This window comes from Leptodactylus fuscus, chromosome 2 (assembly GCF_031893055.1).
Source record: "Leptodactylus fuscus isolate aLepFus1 chromosome 2, aLepFus1.hap2, whole genome shotgun sequence".
Taxonomy (NCBI): Eukaryota; Metazoa; Chordata; class Amphibia; order Anura; family Leptodactylidae; genus Leptodactylus; species Leptodactylus fuscus.
The window spans coordinates 275,454,808-275,473,893 of record NC_134266.1 but is presented as its reverse complement, the minus strand read 5'-3'; the positions used below and the strand labels follow the sequence as shown (position 1 = coordinate 275,473,893).

Sequence of the window (19,086 nt, the reverse complement as noted above, 5' to 3'; positions counted from 1 at the left end):
TATTATATTATAATTATTTGATACATAAATTTTTATTAATTTTAGGTCCAGATATGTTCTGTTTATTTCACGGCAAGAAGTATGGTCCAGGAGAAAGCTGGCATCCTTACCTTGAACCTCAAGGAACTGTATATTGTATACGCTGCACGTGTTCTGAGGTATATCCGTCCAGTCTATGGTATCCGTCTGGTATATAGTGTGCTGGAAGGGAGAATGGGATGGAAGTCTAGGTATAGGAGAAGAATAGTAATGAAGCTCCTCATGGGTGATGTAATCAGATTAATCGGAGCTGATCAACTAGTATCTAGTAACCACCAACTAAGGAGTCACCAATAAATGGCTGGGAACCAACAAGTAGACAATACCCTCCAATAAGTAACTAATAACACTCAATCTATAGATAAAAATCACTAGTAAATGGCTGGAAACCAACAACCACCAACCAATAGGTGAAGCCAACCAACAAATTACTGGTAACAATCAATCTATAGATAGAGACCTCCAACCAATAGCTTGAAATCACCATTAAACATCTGATGACCAACCACCAATACCTAGAAATTCTGAATAAATGGCTGATAACCGCCAACCAGAAGATGATACCAACCAGAAGAAGATGATACCCACCAATGAGTAACTGGTAACAATCTATTGACAGATAGAAAGTATCAATCAATAGCTAAAAAAACAGCAATAAATATCCGTTGACCATCGGCCACCAACTACAAAGAGGTACCACCACTAAATAAGTGGTAACTATCAATCTGTAGACAGAAGCCACCAATAAATATCTGAGAATGAATAACCATCAATGAATAGATGATACTCACCGACGAGAAAATGTAGATAGAAACCACCAAACAAAAGCCAAAAGTCACTAATAAATGTCCAATAACCAACAACTACCAAGAATAGGTGATACCCACCAAAAAGTAACTGGTAACATCTGTAGATAAGAACCAATAAGAAATAACTAGACGCGAATGACCCACCAACGAGTAACTGGTGGGGGTCAATCTAGTGACCAACCAATAGCTAAAACCACCAATAAACTGGCTGGTAACAACCAGCCCATTACTAAAAAGTTATAATGATGAGGTAGTAACTAACAACCACCAATGAATAGCTGATGCCTGTCAGTGAGGAGCTGGTAACTACCAACCCATAGCTAGAAACCAACAACAGCCAGCTGGTGACCACCAACCCTTATCTAGAAGACACAAGTCAACAGCTGGTAACCACCAACCCTTAGCTAGAAGACACAAGTCAACAGCTGGTAACCACCAACCCTTATCTAGAAGACACAAGTCAACAGCTGGTAACCACCAACTCTTAGCTAGAAGACACAAGTCAACAGCTGGTAACCAACTCTTAGATAGAAGACACAAGTCAACAGCTGGTAACTACCAACCCATAGCTAGAAGACACAAGTCAACAGCTGGTAACCACCAATCCTTAGCGAGAAGACAGAAGTCAACAGCTGGTAATCACCAACCCTTATCTAGAAGACACAAGTCAACAGCTGGTAACCACCAACCCTTATCTAGAAGACACAAGTCAACAGCTGGTAACCACAAACCCTTATCTAGAAGACACAAGTCAACAGCTGGTAACCACCAACCCTTAGCTAGAAGACACAAGTCAACAGCTGGTAACCACCAACTCTTATCTAGAAGACACAAGTCAACAGCTGGAAACCACCAACCCTTAGCTAGAAGACAGAAGTCAACAGCTGGTAACCACAAACCCTTATCTAGAAGACACAAGTCAACAGCTGGTAACCACCAACTCTTATCTAGAAGACACAAGTCAACAGCTGGAAACCACCAACCCTTATCTAGAAGACACAAGTCAACAGCTGGTAACCACCAACTCTTATCTAGAAGACACAAGTCAACAGCTGGAAACCACCAATCCTTAGCTAGAAGACAGAAGTCAACAGCTGGTAACCACAAACCCTTATCTAGAAGACACAAGTCAACAGCTGGTAACCACCAACCCTTAGCTAGAAGACACAAGTCAACAGCTGGTAACCACCAACTCTTATCTAGAAGACACAAGTCAACAGCTGGTAACCACCAACTCTTATCTAGAAGACACAAGTCAACAGCTGGTAACCACCAACCCTTAGGTAGAAGACACAAGTCAACAGCTGGTAACCACCAACCCCTATCTAGAAGACACAAGTCAACAGCTGGTAACCACCAACCCTTAGGTAGAAGACACAAGTCAACAGCTGGTAACCACCAACTCTTATCTAGAAGACACAAGTCAACAGCTGGTAACCACCAACCCTTATATAGAAGACACAAGTCAACAGCTGGTAACCACCAACCCTTAGCTAGAAGACACAAGTCAACAGCTGGTAACCACCAACTCTTATATAGAAGACACAAGTCAACAGCTGGTAACCACCAACCCTTATCTAGAAGACACAAGTCAACAGCTGGTAACCACAAACCCTTATCTAGAAGACACAAGTCAACAGCTGGTAACCACCAATCCTTAGCTAGAAGACACAAGTCAACAGCTGGTAACCACCAACCCTTAACTAGAAGACACAAGTCAACAGCTGGTAACCACCAACTCTTATATAGAAGACACAAGTCAACAGCTGGTAACCACCAACCCTTATCTAGAAGACACAAGTCAACAGCTGGTAACCACAAACCCTTATCTAGAAGACACAAGTCAACAGCTGGTAACCACCAATCCTTAGCTAGAAGACACAAGTCAACAGCTGGTAACCACCAATCCTTAGCTAGAAGACACAAGTCAACAGCTGGTAACCACCAACTCTTATCTAGAAGACACAAGTCAACAGCTGGTAACCACCAACTCTTATCTAGAAGACACAAGTCAACAGCTGGTAACCACCAACTCTTATATAGAAGACACAAGTCAACAGCTGGTAACCACCAACCCTTATCTAGAAGACACAAGTCAACAGCTGGTAACCACCAACTCTTATATAGAAGACACAAGTCAACAGCTGGTAACCACCAACTCTTATATAGAAGACACAAGTCAACAGCTGATAACCACCAACCCTTATCTAGAAGACACAAGTCAACAGCTGGTAACCACAAACCCTTATCTAGAAGACACAAGTCAACAGCTGGTAACCACCAATCCTTAGCTAGAAGACACAAGTCAACAGCTGGTAACCACCAATCCTTAGCTAGAAGACACAAGTCAACAGCTGGTAACCACCAACCCTTAACTAGAAGACACAAGTCAACAGCTGGTAACCACCAACTCTTATATAGAAGACACAAGTCAACAGCTGGTAACCACCAACCCTTATCTAGAAGACACAAGTCAACAGCTGGTAACCACAAACCCTTATCTAGAAGACACAAGTCAACAGCTGGTAACCACCAATCCTTATCTAGAAGACACAAGTCAACAGCTGGTAACCACCAACCCTTAACTAGAAGACACAAGTCAACAGCTGGTAACCACCAACTCTTATATAGAAGACACAAGTCAACAGCTGGTAACCACCAACCCTTATCTAGAAGACACAAGTCAACAGCTGGTAACCACAAACCCTTATCTAGAAGACACAAGTCAACAGCTGGTAACCACCAATCCTTAGCTAGAAGACACAAGTCAACAGCTGGTAACCACCAACTCTTATCTAGAAGACACAAGTCAACAGCTGGAAACCACCAACCCTTAGCTAGAAGACACAAGTCAACAGCTGGTAACCACCAATCCTTAGCTAGAAGACACAAGTCAACAGCTGGTAACCACCAACCCACCAAGCGGATAGATACCGCCAACCAATGAATAGTAACCAACAACCCCTAACCAATAGCTGACAGTAAACCTATGAGTTACCAAACCATAGCCAGAAACCGCCCACCCATTGGAGGAAACCATCAACCGATATCTGATCATCATCCACATCCATCGTTGGAAACCCTCAACTAATGGCCAAAAAACTCTCATTCTAAAATCATCTCTTCTTGTTTTTGGCAAGAGACGGCTGTGGCTGCAATACCGCAGGTAACCTGTGAACAGGCGGGGCACTTTTTATGGAAGAAGTGTCCACCGCAACCCCTCCAGGATGGGTTGGTTGACTCTGGCAGCCATATTGGTTGTTGGCAGATTTTGAATTGATTTGAATTGACTATTCGTGTTGTGTGTAACATAGTGGCGACGTGCGATCTTTCCCGGCAGTGACGGTGTTAACCCCCAGTCACGGAGCTGGGTACACTAACACACTGCCCCATTCTTTGTCTGCAGCGGAGGGTTTCGTGGCGCGGTCCCTTTACAAGCCACAACATTTTTGTTCCTAATCCCATTGAGCGGTGTTCCTGAGCCGTAGCCGCCTGTCAGTGACTAGAACAAGGCCTCATTCATGAGCGGCAGAGCGGCGTCTGTTCTGCAGCCACTCACCGGCTAATTGATAAAGAGACACTCACGACGCCGCACGTTTCGATGACACTGGAGCGGCCACCACCACCCCCCGGGATATAGAGGTGGGGGGATGGGTGACACTTCTGTATCCCTCCCAGACACGGCGCTGACATCACTTGGCTCTCGCTCCTCAGACAGATTAATTGCAGACACTTTATAATAATTCTCTGTATTACGGGCTAATATTATAGGCACACATGGCGCAATTGTCTGCCACCGCCGGCGCGGGGAACGGGACATTTATATGGAAAATTTACCTAAAAAAACCGCACAAACATCTTTCAGACCTATTCCCTCTCACGGCTGGGGCTTTGTTACAATGTATCCAGCCTAGACAATCCTCTGTGAGTAGAGTGGCAGCAAATAATCCTTCTTGTATCTTTTGTGTCCAGCAGGGCGGCGGTGTCAGCTGCTACAGAATAAAGTGTCCGGTCCTGCAGTGCGTCCATACCGTCACCGACCCGCAGCAGTGCTGCCCCCGATGTGTAGGTAAGTGCTCGCCCTAGATCCGTGGGAGGAGGAACCACGTAAAGGGCAACTCCACACCTTGTGTATAGGAGGGCTGCTGCATTTAGTCTCCCCCACCCCCATTGGGGGTCCCCAAAATTCAGAAGCGTGATGCCTTGAGGCGGAAGTTAGATGGGTACTGTAACAATAGATGATACCTGTGCTGATACATTGTTACAAACCATCGGGACAGGAGAAAGACTCACGAATGATGGAAGGTCCACGAGACAACTGCGGAACTTGTATTATGCAATGAAGGGACCAATGTGATCAATGGGGGTCTTGACGCCCAGGACCCTCGCCGATCAGCCCTGAGCACTGCAGCCTCTTCCCTGTACTGATGATGTCACATTCACCGGTCACATGGTACAGCGAGAGCTCAGTCCCTTTCAGGGGAATGGAGCTGAGCTGCAATACCAAGCATGGCCACTATCCTATATATGGCGCTGTGCTTAACACTAAGTGGAGAGACTGCAGAGCCCACCCAAAGGCGGCGGCCTCTTTAGTCAGCTGATGGGTGGGGGTCCCAGGTGTCGGACCCCACCAATCACATATGGATAATCTGTCCTAAGGGTAAGTCATCAACACTAGGGCTGAGCCGATCTTGAGATTTCAGGATCGACTTTAAAATCTGATTTCCGATCATTTTCCAGCCGATCACGATTGTGAAATTTGCTCGATCACTGATGGGGATCCGATCTTTCCCGATCCCGATCACTCGACCCTAATTGTATATTATATAGACAGTGGGGTTGAGCTGATCTTGAGATTTCAAAATCCGATTTTTGATCATTTTACAGCCGATCGTGAAATTTGATCGATCGCCAATCGGGATCCGATCCCTGAACCTTAATCAACACATAAGTCCTAGGAAAACCCCTTTAATCTTTCTTTGCCTCTCCCCTGCAGAGACGCACTCCCCCTCAGGTCTGCGGGCCCCTCCTAAGGTATGTCAGCACAACGGGACGACCTACCAGCAGGGCGAGATGTTCACCACCCAGGAGCTGTTCCCGTCCAGACAGTCCAACCAGTGCGTGCAGTGCAGCTGTTCGGTGAGTGGCGGTATTATCTTATCATTATGCGGGATATTCCAGTGTCATGGGGTCCGGCAGATCAAAGCCCCAGGCAACGTCCCTAGGGTCCAAAATCAGCACCTGGGCAGATGGAGATCAGGGGTCTCAGTTGTCGGTGGTCTGTCCAGGAACAAATGGGGTCCCCTTCATACCATGCAGTAACATCTACTCACAGCTGAGGGTTTGTTACATTGTGTCCAATGTAGACAAGCCTGGACTGATACGTTGTAACACATGATCAGGACGGGGGTTTGGGCAGCTGACGGGTGTACTCCCCATAGTAGGATGTTACTGTAACAAACCCTCCGCTGTGAGAAGTTTTGGGTCAAAGATCTTGACATGGGCGAGAAATAATCACAAAGTCAATTAGAAAGCTGCAGAACATTCCATTATACAATTCTGCTGCCTCACTTACATCAATTTGCCTATATTTGTGGGGGTAAAACACGTCATGAGTTTTCACCAAGCTTTCCACGGACCCCGAGTGTCCTATAACTGTCCTATCTTTTCCCGTTTGTGTCAGTTTTCACTGCACTATTTGCATTCTATTCATGAACCAGGAACATCTGGATGAACAGTTCAGTTGTGTGCTGTCCAGGGGGCTGGCTGACTCTGCTGGGAGTTGTAGTTATTGGGGGGGGGGGGGACACGTCACCCTCTGCACCCCCTGTTATTCCAGCGGTCACCCCGCACTGTTGGTATAACCCAGACAGTTCCAAGCAGCAGCCGGGGTCAGTCTGTTCCAGGAAAGCCTCGGCTTCTGTGTTCTGCTTTATTTTTATAAGTCTTGGTTGATTTTATGAGGGATTTTTGTGACTTTTATTGTATACATAAGGGGGGGAGGGGATTAGATCTCCTATAGCGGGTCATGGGGCTCCCCGTAGGATGAATGCAGCCTGTGAGGTGACCTCGGAACGATCAACAGATCGCCTTACATGTCCGGCCGGAGCGGCGGTCAGCGGCCGTGTGGGCTCATACTGGCCCGGACAGCGGACAATTCCAGCTATTCATGTGATGGGCCCGGCGCTCCGAGGTCGGGATACAGCAGCCCAGTGTACAGGGTGTCGCTATTATAAGGCCTCTACTTGCTGGAATGGTCATAAGATCTGACCTTATAGTTCTCACAGCTGAGGGTTTGTTACATTGTATCCAGTCTAGAGACTCTCTCCTGTGCTCATAGATTGTTACATTGTATCCAGTGTAGACAATGCTCTGTGAGCCTAACGCATCTACCATGTATCACTGCAGGACTCCGGGGCTCACAGAGGATTGTCTAAACGGGATACATTGTAACAAACCCTCAGCTGTGAAAAAAGAATCAGGTCAGAATGGGAATTGTAACCACAGGATGCCCCGTTCACTGACAGCAAGTGGAGGAATATAAGTTGCAGAGATTTTACCGTCTGGTGATGTTTATATATTGTTATATTATTATGTCTCCCCCTACAGGACGGGCAGATTTACTGCGGTCTGGTGACCTGTCCTGAGCTCGTCTGCTCCTCCCCCCTGACCGTACCCGACTCCTGCTGTCCAGTGTGCAGAGGTGAGGACATTATACACCTCAGCTGCTGCAGAACATCATAATACACCTCAGCTGCTGCAGAACATCATAATACACCTCAGCTGCTGCAGAACATCATAATACACCTCAGCTGCTGCAGAACATCATAATACACCTCAGCTGCTGCAGAACATCATAATACACCTCAGCTGCTGCAGAACATCATAATACACCTCAGCTGCTGCAGAACATCATAATACACACCTCAGCTGCTGCAGAACATCATAATACACCTCAGCTGCTGCAGAACATCATAATACACCTCAGCTGCTGCAGAACATCATAATACACCTCAGCTGCTGCAGAACATCATAATACACACCTCAGCTGCTGCAGAACATCATAATACACACCTCAGCTGCTGCAGAACATCATAATACACACCTCAGCTGCTGCAGAACATCATAATACACACCTCAGCTGCTGCAGAACCTCATAATACACACCTCAGCTGCTGCAGAACCTCATAATACACACCTCAGCTGCTGCAGAACCTCATAATACACATCTCAGCTGCTGCAGAACATCATAATACACACCTCAGCTGCTGCAGAACATCATAATACACACCTCAGCTGCTGCAGAACATCATAATACACACCTCAGCTGCTGCAGAACATCATAATACACACCTCAGCTGCTGCAGAACATCATAATACACACCTCAGCTGCTGCAGAACATCATAATACACACCTCAGCTGCTGCAGAACATCATAATACACACCTCAGCTGCTGCAGAACATCATAATACACACCTCAGCTGCTGCAGAACATCATAATACACACCTCAGCTGCTGCAGAACATCATAATACACACCTCAGCTGCTGCAGAACCTCATAATACACACCTCAGCTGCTGCAGAACATCATAATACACACCTCAGCTGCTGCAGAACATCATAATACACACCTCAGCTGCTGCAGAACATCATAATACACACCTCAGCTGCTGCAGAACCTCATAATACACACCTCAGCTGCTGCAGAACATCATAATACACACCTCAGCTGCTGCAGAACCTCATAATACACACCTCAGCTGCTGCAGAACCTTATAGTACACACCTCAGCTGCTGCAGAACATCATAGTACACACCTCAGCTGCTGCAGAACATCATAATACACACCTCAGCTGCTGCAGAACCTCATAATACACACCTCAGCTGCTGCAGAACATCATAATACACACCTCAGCTGCTGCAGAACCTCATAATACACACCTCAGCTGCTGCAGAACCTTATAGTACACACCTCAGCTGCTGCAGAACATCATAGTACACACCTCAGCTGCTGCAGAACATCATAATACACACCTCAGCTGCTGCAGAACCTCATAATACACACCTCAGCTGCTGCAGAACATCATAATACACACCTCAGCTGCTGCAGAACATCATAATACACACGTCAGCTGCTGCAGAACCTCATAATACACACCCCAGCTGCTGCAGAACATCATAATACACACCTCAGCTGCTGCAGAACATCATAATACACACCTCAGCTGCTGCAGAACATCATAATACACACCTCAGCTGCTGCAGAACCTCATAATACACACCTCAGCTGCTGCAGAACCTCATAATACACACCTCAGCTGCTGCAGAACCTCATAATACACACCTCAGCTGCTGCAGAACCTCATAATACACACCTCAGCTGCTGCAGAACCTCATAATACACACCTCAGCTGCTGCAGAACCTCATAATACACACCTCAGCTGCTGCAGAACCTCATAATACACACCTCAGCTGCTGCAGAACATCATAATACACACCGCAGCTGCTGCAGAACCTCATCATACACACCTCAGCTGCTGCAGAACATCATAATACACACGTCAGCTGCTGCAGAACCTCATAATACACACCCCAGCTGCTGCAGAACCTCATAATACACACCCCAGCTGCTGCAGAACATCATAATACACACCTCAGCTGCTGCAGAACATCATAATACACACCTCAGCTGCTGCAGAACATCATAATACACACCTCAGCTGCTGCAGAACCTCATAATACACACCTCAGCTGCTGCAGAACCTCATAATACACACCTCAGCTGCTGCAGAACCTCATAATACACACCTCAGCTGCTGCAGAACATCATAATACACACGTCAGCTGCTGCAGAACATCATAATACACACCTCAGCTGCTGCAGAACATCATAATACACACCTCAGCTGCTGCAGAACATCATAATACACCTCAGCTGCTGCAGAACATCATAATACAAACCTCAGCTGCTGCAGAACCTCATAATACACACCTCAGCTGCTGCAGAACCTCATAATACACACCTCAGCTGCTGCAGAACCTCATAATACACACCTCAGCTGCTGCAGAACCTCATAATACACACCTCAGCTGCTGCAGAACCTTATAGTACACACCTCAGCTGCTGCAGAACATCATAATACACACCTCAGCTGCTGCAGAACCTCATAATACACACCTCAGCTGCTGCAGAACATCATAATACACACCTCAGCTGCTGCAGAACCTCATAATACACACCCCAGCTGCTGCAGAACATCATAATACACACCTCAGCTGCTGCAGAACATCATAATACACACCTCAGCTGCTGCAGAACTTCATCATACACACCTCAGCTGCTGCAGAACCTCATAATACACACCTCAGCTGCTGCAGAACCTCATAATACACACCTCAGCTGCTGCAGAATAACATAATACACACCTCAGCTGCTGCAGAACATCATAATACACCTCAGCTGCTGCAGAACATCATAATACACACCTCAGCTGCTGCAGAACATCATAATACACCTCTGCTGCTGCAGAACCTCATAATACACACCTCAGCTGCTGCAGAACATCATAATACACACCTCAGCTGCTGCAGAACCTCATAATACACACCTCAGCTGCTGCAGAACATCATAATACACACCTCAGCTGCTGCAGAACATCATAATACACATGTCAGGTGTTTCCCACCATTTCCCACAATCCTCCCCAGCAGTGCAGTTTAATGGTAGGGGGCAGCACTGAGAATGAATAGGATATTATCTGCAGCTTTGTGTGTGATTGGAGAACAAGACCTGATTAGTGCAAAACTCCCGAATTGAGTGACAGCAAGCAGAGGTCTTGTCCGGGGTTCACACGTTGCAGACTGTCCGGACTGAGCCAGTGCCTTGTGTTTTGCAGACGGCTCGTACGATCGCTCGCTGGAGGAGGAGCCGCTGCAGCTAAACAGAGGTGTTGTACGTGACATTCTGCTCCATTACTGGCGCCCCCTACTGTTGCCGCTGTGTCGTGTGTGACGTATTGTGTGTATTGTGTCCTATAGAGACATTCCCAGGACCAGTGTCTGAGCGAGCTGCTCGGTAAGAAGACTTTGGGCGCCACCGAATCCACCATCGTCAGCTCCTCCCTGGGGTTTAACCCTCGCAGCTTCAAGCAGAAGGGCGGGGGAGGGGGGACGACAGTGAAGATACTGATGAAGGAGAAGCATAAGAAAGGTGAGCGCTGCAGTGACATCACACTAGTGACATCATCGCCTGCGGGGGGTCTGTGGTGTCTGCCTCCCATACTTTACACTGCAGCTCAGCTGTGATCCCTGTAAGCAGGCCTGCTGCTTTGTCTATTGTTTCCCTCCTTACTTTACACTGCAGCTCAGCTGTGATCCCTGTAAGCAGGCCTGCTGCTTTGTCTATTGTTTCCCTCCTTGCTTTACACTGCAGCTCTGCTTGTTCATATGTACTGTGACGATTACCTGTGTAATCCTTCATCCTCTCCCCCCCCCCCCCAGCCTGCGTCTATAATGGGAAGACGTATTCACACGGTGAGGTGTGGCACCCCGTCTTCCGAAATTTTGGAGCGATCCCGTGTATCCTGTGCACCTGTAAAGATGGGAACCAGGACTGTCAGCGAGTCACCTGCCCGGAGGAATACGCCTGCGAGTACCCGGAGAAGGTGGAAGGGAAGTGCTGCAAAGTCTGCCAGGGTAAGGGCTGCTGTGGTCACATGACCCCAAAATACATCGAACCCTGGGGGATCGCCCCAAAAATGGTCCTAATATGTCCTGTGTCTCCATTGTTACAGACTACAGATAATCTGTGTGTAGTCTGACCCTGCAACATTGTTACCATTTTATATACAATGTGTCCCCCTCCCCTCTAAATATCAGCACATAATACCCCAGGACCTCATGTGTTGCCTCTCCCCTATAATACCCCAGGACCCCATGTCTGCCCTCTCCCCTATAATACCCCAGGACCCCATGTCTGCCCCCTCCCCTATAATACCCCAGGACCTCATGTGTTACCTCTCCCCTATAATACCCCAGGACCCCATGTCTGCCCCCTCCCCTATAATACCCCAGGACCTCATGTCTGCCCCCTCCCCTATAATACCCCAGGACCCCATGTCTGCCCCCTCCCCTATAATACCCCAGGACCCCATGTCTGCCCCCTCCCCTATAATACCCCAGGACCTCATGTCTGCCCCCTCCCCTATAATACCCCAGGACCTCATGTCTGCCCCCTCCCCTATAATACCCCAGGACCCCATGTCTGCCCCCTCCCCTATAATACCCCAGGACCTCATGTCTGCCCCCTCCCCTATAATACCCCAGGACCTCATGTCTGCCCCCTCCCCTATAATACCCCAGGACCTCATGTCTGCCCCCTCCCCTATAATACCCCAGGACCTCATGTCTGCCCCCTCCCCTATAATACCCCAGGACCTCATGTGTTACCTCTCCCCTATAATACCCCAGGACCCCATGTCTGCCCCCTCCCCTACAGTACCCCAGGACCCCATGTCTGCCCCCTCCCCTATAATACCCCAGGACCCCATGTCTGCCCCCTCCCCTATAATACCCCAGGACCTCATGTCTGCCCCCTCCCCTATAATACCCCAGGACCCCATGTCTGCCCCCTCCCCTATAATACCCCAGGACCCCATGTCTGCCCCCTCCCCTATAATACCCCAGGACCTCATGTCTGCCCCCTCCCCTATAATACCCCAGGACCTCATGTCTGCCCCCTCCCCTACAGTACCCCAGGACCTCATGTCTGCCCCCTCCCCTATAATACCCCAGGACCTCATGTCTGCCCCCTCCCCTATAATACCCCAGGACCTCATGTCTGCCCCCTCCCCTATAATACCCCAGGACCTCATGTCTGCCCCCTCCCCTATAATACCCCAGGACCTCATGTCTGCCCCCTCCCCTATAATACCCCAGGACCTCATGTCTGCCCCCTCCCCTATAATACCCCAGGACCTCATGTCTGCCCCCTCCCCTATAATACCCCAGGACCTCATGTCTGCCCCCTCCCCTATAATACCCCAGGACCTCATGTCTGCCCCCTCCCCTATAATACCCCAGGACCCCATGTCTGCCCCCTCCCCTACAGTACCCCAGGACCTCATGTCTGCCCCCTCCCCTATAATACCCCAGGACCCCATGTCTGCCCCCTCCCCTATAATACCCCAGGACCCCATGTCTGCCCCCTCCCCTATAATACCCCAGGACCTCATGTGTTACCTCTCCCCTATAATACCCCAGGACCCCATGTCTGCCCCCTCCCCTATAATACCCCAGGACCTCATGTCTGCCCCCTCCCCTATAATACCCCAGGACCTCATGTCTGCCCCCTCCCCTACAGTACCCCAGGACCTCATGTCTGCCCCCTCCCCTATAATACCCCAGGACCCCATGTCTGCCCCCTCCCCTATAATACCCCAGGACCTCATGTCTGCCCCCTCCCCTACAGTACCCCAGGACCTCATGTCTGCCCCCTCCCCTATAATACCCCAGGACCCCATGTCTGCCCCCTCCCCTATAATACCCCAGGACCTCATGTCTGCCCCCTCCCCTACAGTACCCCAGGACCTCATGTCTGCCCCCTCCCCTATAATACCCCAGGACCCCATGTCTGCCCCCTCCCCTATAATACCCCAGGACCTCATGTGTTACCTCTCCCCTATAATACCCCAGGACCCCATGTCTGCCCCCTCCCCTACAGTACCCCAGGACCTCATGTCTGCCCCCTCCCCTATAATACCCCAGGACCTCATGTCTGCCCCCTCCCCTATAATACCCCAGGACCCCATGTCTGCCCCCTCCCCTATATTACCCCAGGACCTCATGTCTGCCCCCTTCCCTCCAGATGATAAAGTGCAGCCAACAGCGGAGGTCATCACCACAAAATGTCTGAAGAACCCCAACAAGATCCTGGTCTACATGTACATGTCCCCCAACTCTGGAAACCAGAAAGAGAACGTCCGAAAAATCGCCATCGAGAAAGAAGCGTCCGAGGATGTGGAGATTTATGTCTGGAAAATGGTGAAAGGTGAATCTCATCATCACATGGGGCAGATGGAATAATTCTGTATGTTACACAGTGTGAACGGAGACTAATAGTGTTACACGTGACAGATACATCACAGGACCGAGGGGGGGAGAGAAATATTATGTATCTGTATACTAGGAAGTCTATATATATATATATATATATATATATATATATATATATGTGCAAAATATACGGCACAGTATAGGAAACATCTCACACCTTATACAGAACTTCTCTACATTACACCAAACTACAACTTGTCATGAAGTATCATTGGCAGCAGATCGAAACTAGGTTATACATGTGGTGTAAGGCATGTGGGCCAAGCTGGGAAGGCTGCAATATACTCCAGAGCTGCGCTCACTATTCTGCTGGTACAGTCACTGTGTACATACACTACATTACTTATCCTGTATTATACTCCAGAGCTGCGCTCACTATTCTGCTGGTACAGTCACTGTGTACATACATTACATTACTTATCCTGTATTATACTCCAGAGCTGCGCTCACTATTCTGCTGGTGCAGTCACTGTGTACATACATTACATTACTTATCCTGTATTATACTCCAGAGCTGCGCTCACTATTCTGCTGGTGCAGTCACTGTGTACACACATTACATTACTTATCCTGTATTATACTCCAGAGCTGTGCTCACTATTCTGCTGGTGCAGTCACTGTGTACATACATTACATTACTTATCCTGTATTATACTCCAGAGCTGCACTCACTATTCTGCTGGTGCAGTCACTGTGTACATACATTACATTACTTATCCTGTATTATACCCCAGAGCTGCGCTCACTATTCTGCTGGTGCAGTCACTGTGTACATACATTACATTACTTATCCTGTATTATACCCCAGAGCTGCGCTCACTATTCTGCTGGTGCAGTCACTGTGTACATACATTACATTACTTATCCTGTATTATACTCTAGAGCTGCGCTCACTATTCTGCTGGTGCAGTCACTGTGTACATACATTACATTACTTATCCTGTATTATACTCCAGAGCTGCGCTCACTATTCTGCTGGTACAGTCACTGTGTACATACATTACATTACTTATCCTGTATTATACTCCAGAGCTGCGCTCACTATTCTGCTGGTACAGTCACTGTGTACATACATTACATTACTTATCCTGTATTATACTCCAGAGCTGCGCTCACTATTCTGCTGGTGCAGTCACTGTGTACATACATTACATTACTTATCCTGTATTATACTCCAGAGCTGCGCTCACTATTCTGCTGGTGCAGTCACTGTATACATACATTACATTACTTATCCTGTATTATACTCCAGAGCTGCGCTCACTATTCTGCTGGTGCAGTCACTGTGTACATACATTACATTACTTATCCTGTATTATATCCCAGAGCTGCGCTCACTATTCTGCTGGTACAGTCACTGTGTACATACATTACATTACTTATCCTGTATTATACTCCAGAGCTGCGCTCACTATTCTGCTGGTACAGTCACTGTGTACATACATTACATTACTTATCCTGTATTATACTCCAGAGCTGCGCTCACTATTCTGCTGGTGCAGTCACTGTGTACATACATTACATTACTTATCCTGTATTATACTCCAGAGCTGCGCTCACTATTCTGCTGGTGCAGTCACTGTGTACATACATTACATTACTTATCCTGTATTATACTCCAGAGCTGCGCTCACTATTCTGCTGGTGCAGTCACTGTGTACATACATTACATTACTTATCCTGTATTATACTCCAGAGCTGCGCTCACTATTCTGCTGGTGCAGTCACTGTGTACATACATTACATTACTTATCCTGTATTATACTCCAGAGCTGCGCTCACTATTCTGCTGGTGCAGTCACTGTGTACATACATTACATTACTTATCCTGTATTATACTCCAGAGCTGCGCTCACTATTCTGCTGGTGCAGTCACTGTGTACATACATTACATTACTTATCCTGTATTATACTCCAGAGCTGCGCTCACTATTCTGCTGGTGCAGTCACTGTGTACATACATTACATTACTTATCCTGTATTATACTCCAGAGCTGCGCTCACTATTCTGCTGGTGCAGTCACTGTGTACATACATTACATTACTTATCCTGTATTATACTCCAGAGCTGCGCTCACTATTCTGCTGGTACAGTCACTGTGTACATACATTACATTACTTATCCTGTATTATACTCCAGAGCTGCGCTCACTATTCTGCTGGTGCAGTCACTGTGTACATACATTACATTACTTATCCTGTATTATACTCCAGAGCTGCGCTCACTATTCTGCTGGTGCAATCACTTTATCTATTTCTTGCAGGGATTTTCCACTTAATCCAGATTAAAAAGGTGGCAAAACAAGACTTTAAACAAGAATCAGAACATTTCCGGTTGGTGACCAGGACGAGTGAAGGTAATTTACAATCCTCCATTAGTCATGTGGTGCGGCTACTATGTATATATGTATAGAGCCGGGTGTGGAGGGCTCAGTCTTTCCTCCCCCTGATGGGGCCTGGTGGTCGGTGCAGCTCTGCCCTCTTCTTTTCCGTATTGCTAGATGGTTCCCTAGACTGGATATATTTGTAACAAACCCTCAGCTGTGAGCACTATTCAGTCATGGCAGGTTTTCTTCCATGGCAGGGCGCTCCTGGGCTCAGGTTTTACATCTATTTAGATAATAAAATGTCACTTCCATTTCTTTTGGGGGCTGAAAATCCAACCAAGGTGTTACCTGTGTGAAGAGCTGGCCGAATATTTGTGTAGGAAAGGGCACCGGGGTGTAATATGGGCGAGAGTCAGGGCCGCAAGTGCGTACATGTGGTAGGAAAATCCGGCGGGCACAACTGGAAACCAGTGACTGGAATATAGAGTGCCCACTTCCACCAGGCCAGGAAAGCGGAGGTAAGCGGTGGTCCTCCGGCTCTATGGGAGGTCACTTAAAGGGGCGCCTCGAGGGTTTAGACTGCCTGACAGGTTCAACCCATTGTTTCCAGTTTAACAGAAAACGATGATTCAAGGAAAATCAGGTTGTGGACGATGTCAGCCTCATCCTGCGTCCTGACCTTCATGCTGGTGGGGAAGCTTCTCCCATGTTTGCCACCTTTCTTTGAGCCGCTTCTCTCCTAATGTTTACGGCTGTGCGGTGGAACGAGACCTCCCAAGAGCCGAGACCTATTAGTGTTCCGTCATCTTCTCCCGTTATTTGCCCTTTTAGAAATAAATATATATTCTCTCCTTTACGTAAGTAACACTTATGAATTGGGTGAAGATGTTCCCCATAATGTAACCTGTTCACTGCTGCGGAGGGTCAGAGGCAAATATGGTATAAAAGTAATATTTATTAACAGAAGTAATATGTTTAGAGGTTTGTTGTAGGAATCAACTGATATAATACTGCTCCTATGTACAAGAATATAACTACTATAATACTGCTCCTATGTACAAGAATATAACTACTATAATACTACTCCTATGTACAAGAATATATCTACTATAATACTACTCCTATGTACAAGAATATAACTATATTGGGCTATGAGTAAGACACAGACGTGTCGAAACATGTCAGCCACAATGAAACCTATGCGGTTTTAATCACTTTTTTCCTACTTTTGCACTTTTGTTCCTGTCTATGGAGTGTTTTTTAATCATTATGGATTAAAAGTTATTTTTTAAAGAAATATTCCTGGTAGAGCGGATCCTTCTATCAATTCATTTTGTCTGTAAGAATATAACTACTATAATACTGCTCCTATGTACAAGAATATAACTACTATAATACTACCTCCTATGTACAAGAATATAACTACTATAATACTACTCCTATGTACAAGAATATAACTACTATAATACTACTCCTATGTACAAGAATATAACTACTATAATACTGCTCCTATGTACAAGAATATAACTACTATAATACTACCCCTATGTACAAGAATATAACTACTATAATACTACTGCTATGTACAAGAATATAACTACTATAATACTACTCCTATGTACAAGAATATAACTACTATAATACTACCTCCTATGTACAAGAATATAACTACTATAATACTACTGCCTATGTACAAGAATATAACTACTATAATACTACTCCTATGTACAAGAATATAACTACTATAATACTACCTCCTATGTACAAGAATATAACTACTATAATACTACTGCCTATGTACAAGAATATAACTACTATAATACTACTCCTATGTACAAGAATATAACTACTATAATACTACTCCTATGTACAAGAATATAACTACTATAATACTACTGCCTATGTACAAGAATATAACTACTATAATACTACTCCTATGTACAAGAATATATCTACTATAATACTACTCCTATGTACAAGAATATAACTATATTGGGCTATGAGTAAGACACAGACGTGTCGAAACATGTCAGCCACAATGAAACCTATGCGGTTTTAATCACTTTTTTCCTACTTTTGCACTTTTGTTCCTGTCCATGGAGTGTTTTTTAATCATTATGGATTAAAAGTTATTTTTTAAAGAAATATTCCTGGTAGAGCGGATCCTTCTATCAATTCATTTTGTCTGTAAGAATATAACTACTATAATACTGCTCCTATGTACAAGAATATAACTACTATAATACTACCTCCTATGTACAAGAATATAACTACTATAATACTACTCCTATGTACAAGAATATAACTACTATAATACTACTCCTATGTACAAGAATATAACTACTATAATACTGCTCCTATGTACAAGAATATAACTACTATAATACTACCCCTATGTACAAGAATATAACTACTATAATACTACTGCTATGTACAAGAATATAACTACTATAATACTACCTCCTATGTACAAGAATATAACTACTATAATACTACTGCCTATGTACAAGAATATAACTACTATAATACTACTCCTATGTACAAGAATATAACTACTATAATACTACTGCCTATGTACAAGAATATAACTACTATAATACTACTCCTATGTACAAGAATATAACTACTATAATACTGCTCCTATGTACAAGAATATAACTACTATAATACTACTGCCTATGTACAAGAATATAACTACTATAATACTACTCCTATGTACAAGAATATAACTACTATAATACTACTGCTATGTACAAGAATATAACTACTATAATACTACTCCTATGTACAAGAATA

The 19,086-nt window shown here is 45.8% G+C and overlaps 1 protein-coding gene across 2 annotated transcripts in view; it reads left to right on the top strand.

Annotated features, from left to right (window-relative positions):
- CHRDL2 (chordin like 2) overlaps nucleotides 1–19,086 on the top strand; it is a 49,767-nt gene that overhangs the window by 26,512 nt on the left and 4,169 nt on the right. The window contains exons 2-10 of one of the 2 annotated variants that reach the window (XM_075266340.1): nucleotides 46–158; nucleotides 4,824–4,917; nucleotides 5,845–5,987; nucleotides 7,458–7,551; nucleotides 10,747–10,802; nucleotides 10,889–11,060; nucleotides 11,351–11,545; nucleotides 13,716–13,898; nucleotides 16,228–16,320. In XM_075266340.1, the coding sequence (XP_075122441.1) occupies nucleotides 46–158; nucleotides 4,824–4,917; nucleotides 5,845–5,987; nucleotides 7,458–7,551; nucleotides 10,747–10,802; nucleotides 10,889–11,060; nucleotides 11,351–11,545; nucleotides 13,716–13,898; nucleotides 16,228–16,320 (1,143 nt within the window). Of the gene's footprint in view, nucleotides 1–45; nucleotides 159–4,820; nucleotides 4,918–5,844; nucleotides 5,988–7,457; nucleotides 7,552–10,746; nucleotides 10,803–10,888; nucleotides 11,061–11,350; nucleotides 11,546–13,715; nucleotides 13,899–16,227; nucleotides 16,321–19,086 lie in introns of both variants that reach the window. The other variant, XM_075266338.1, reaches the window with a different exon arrangement.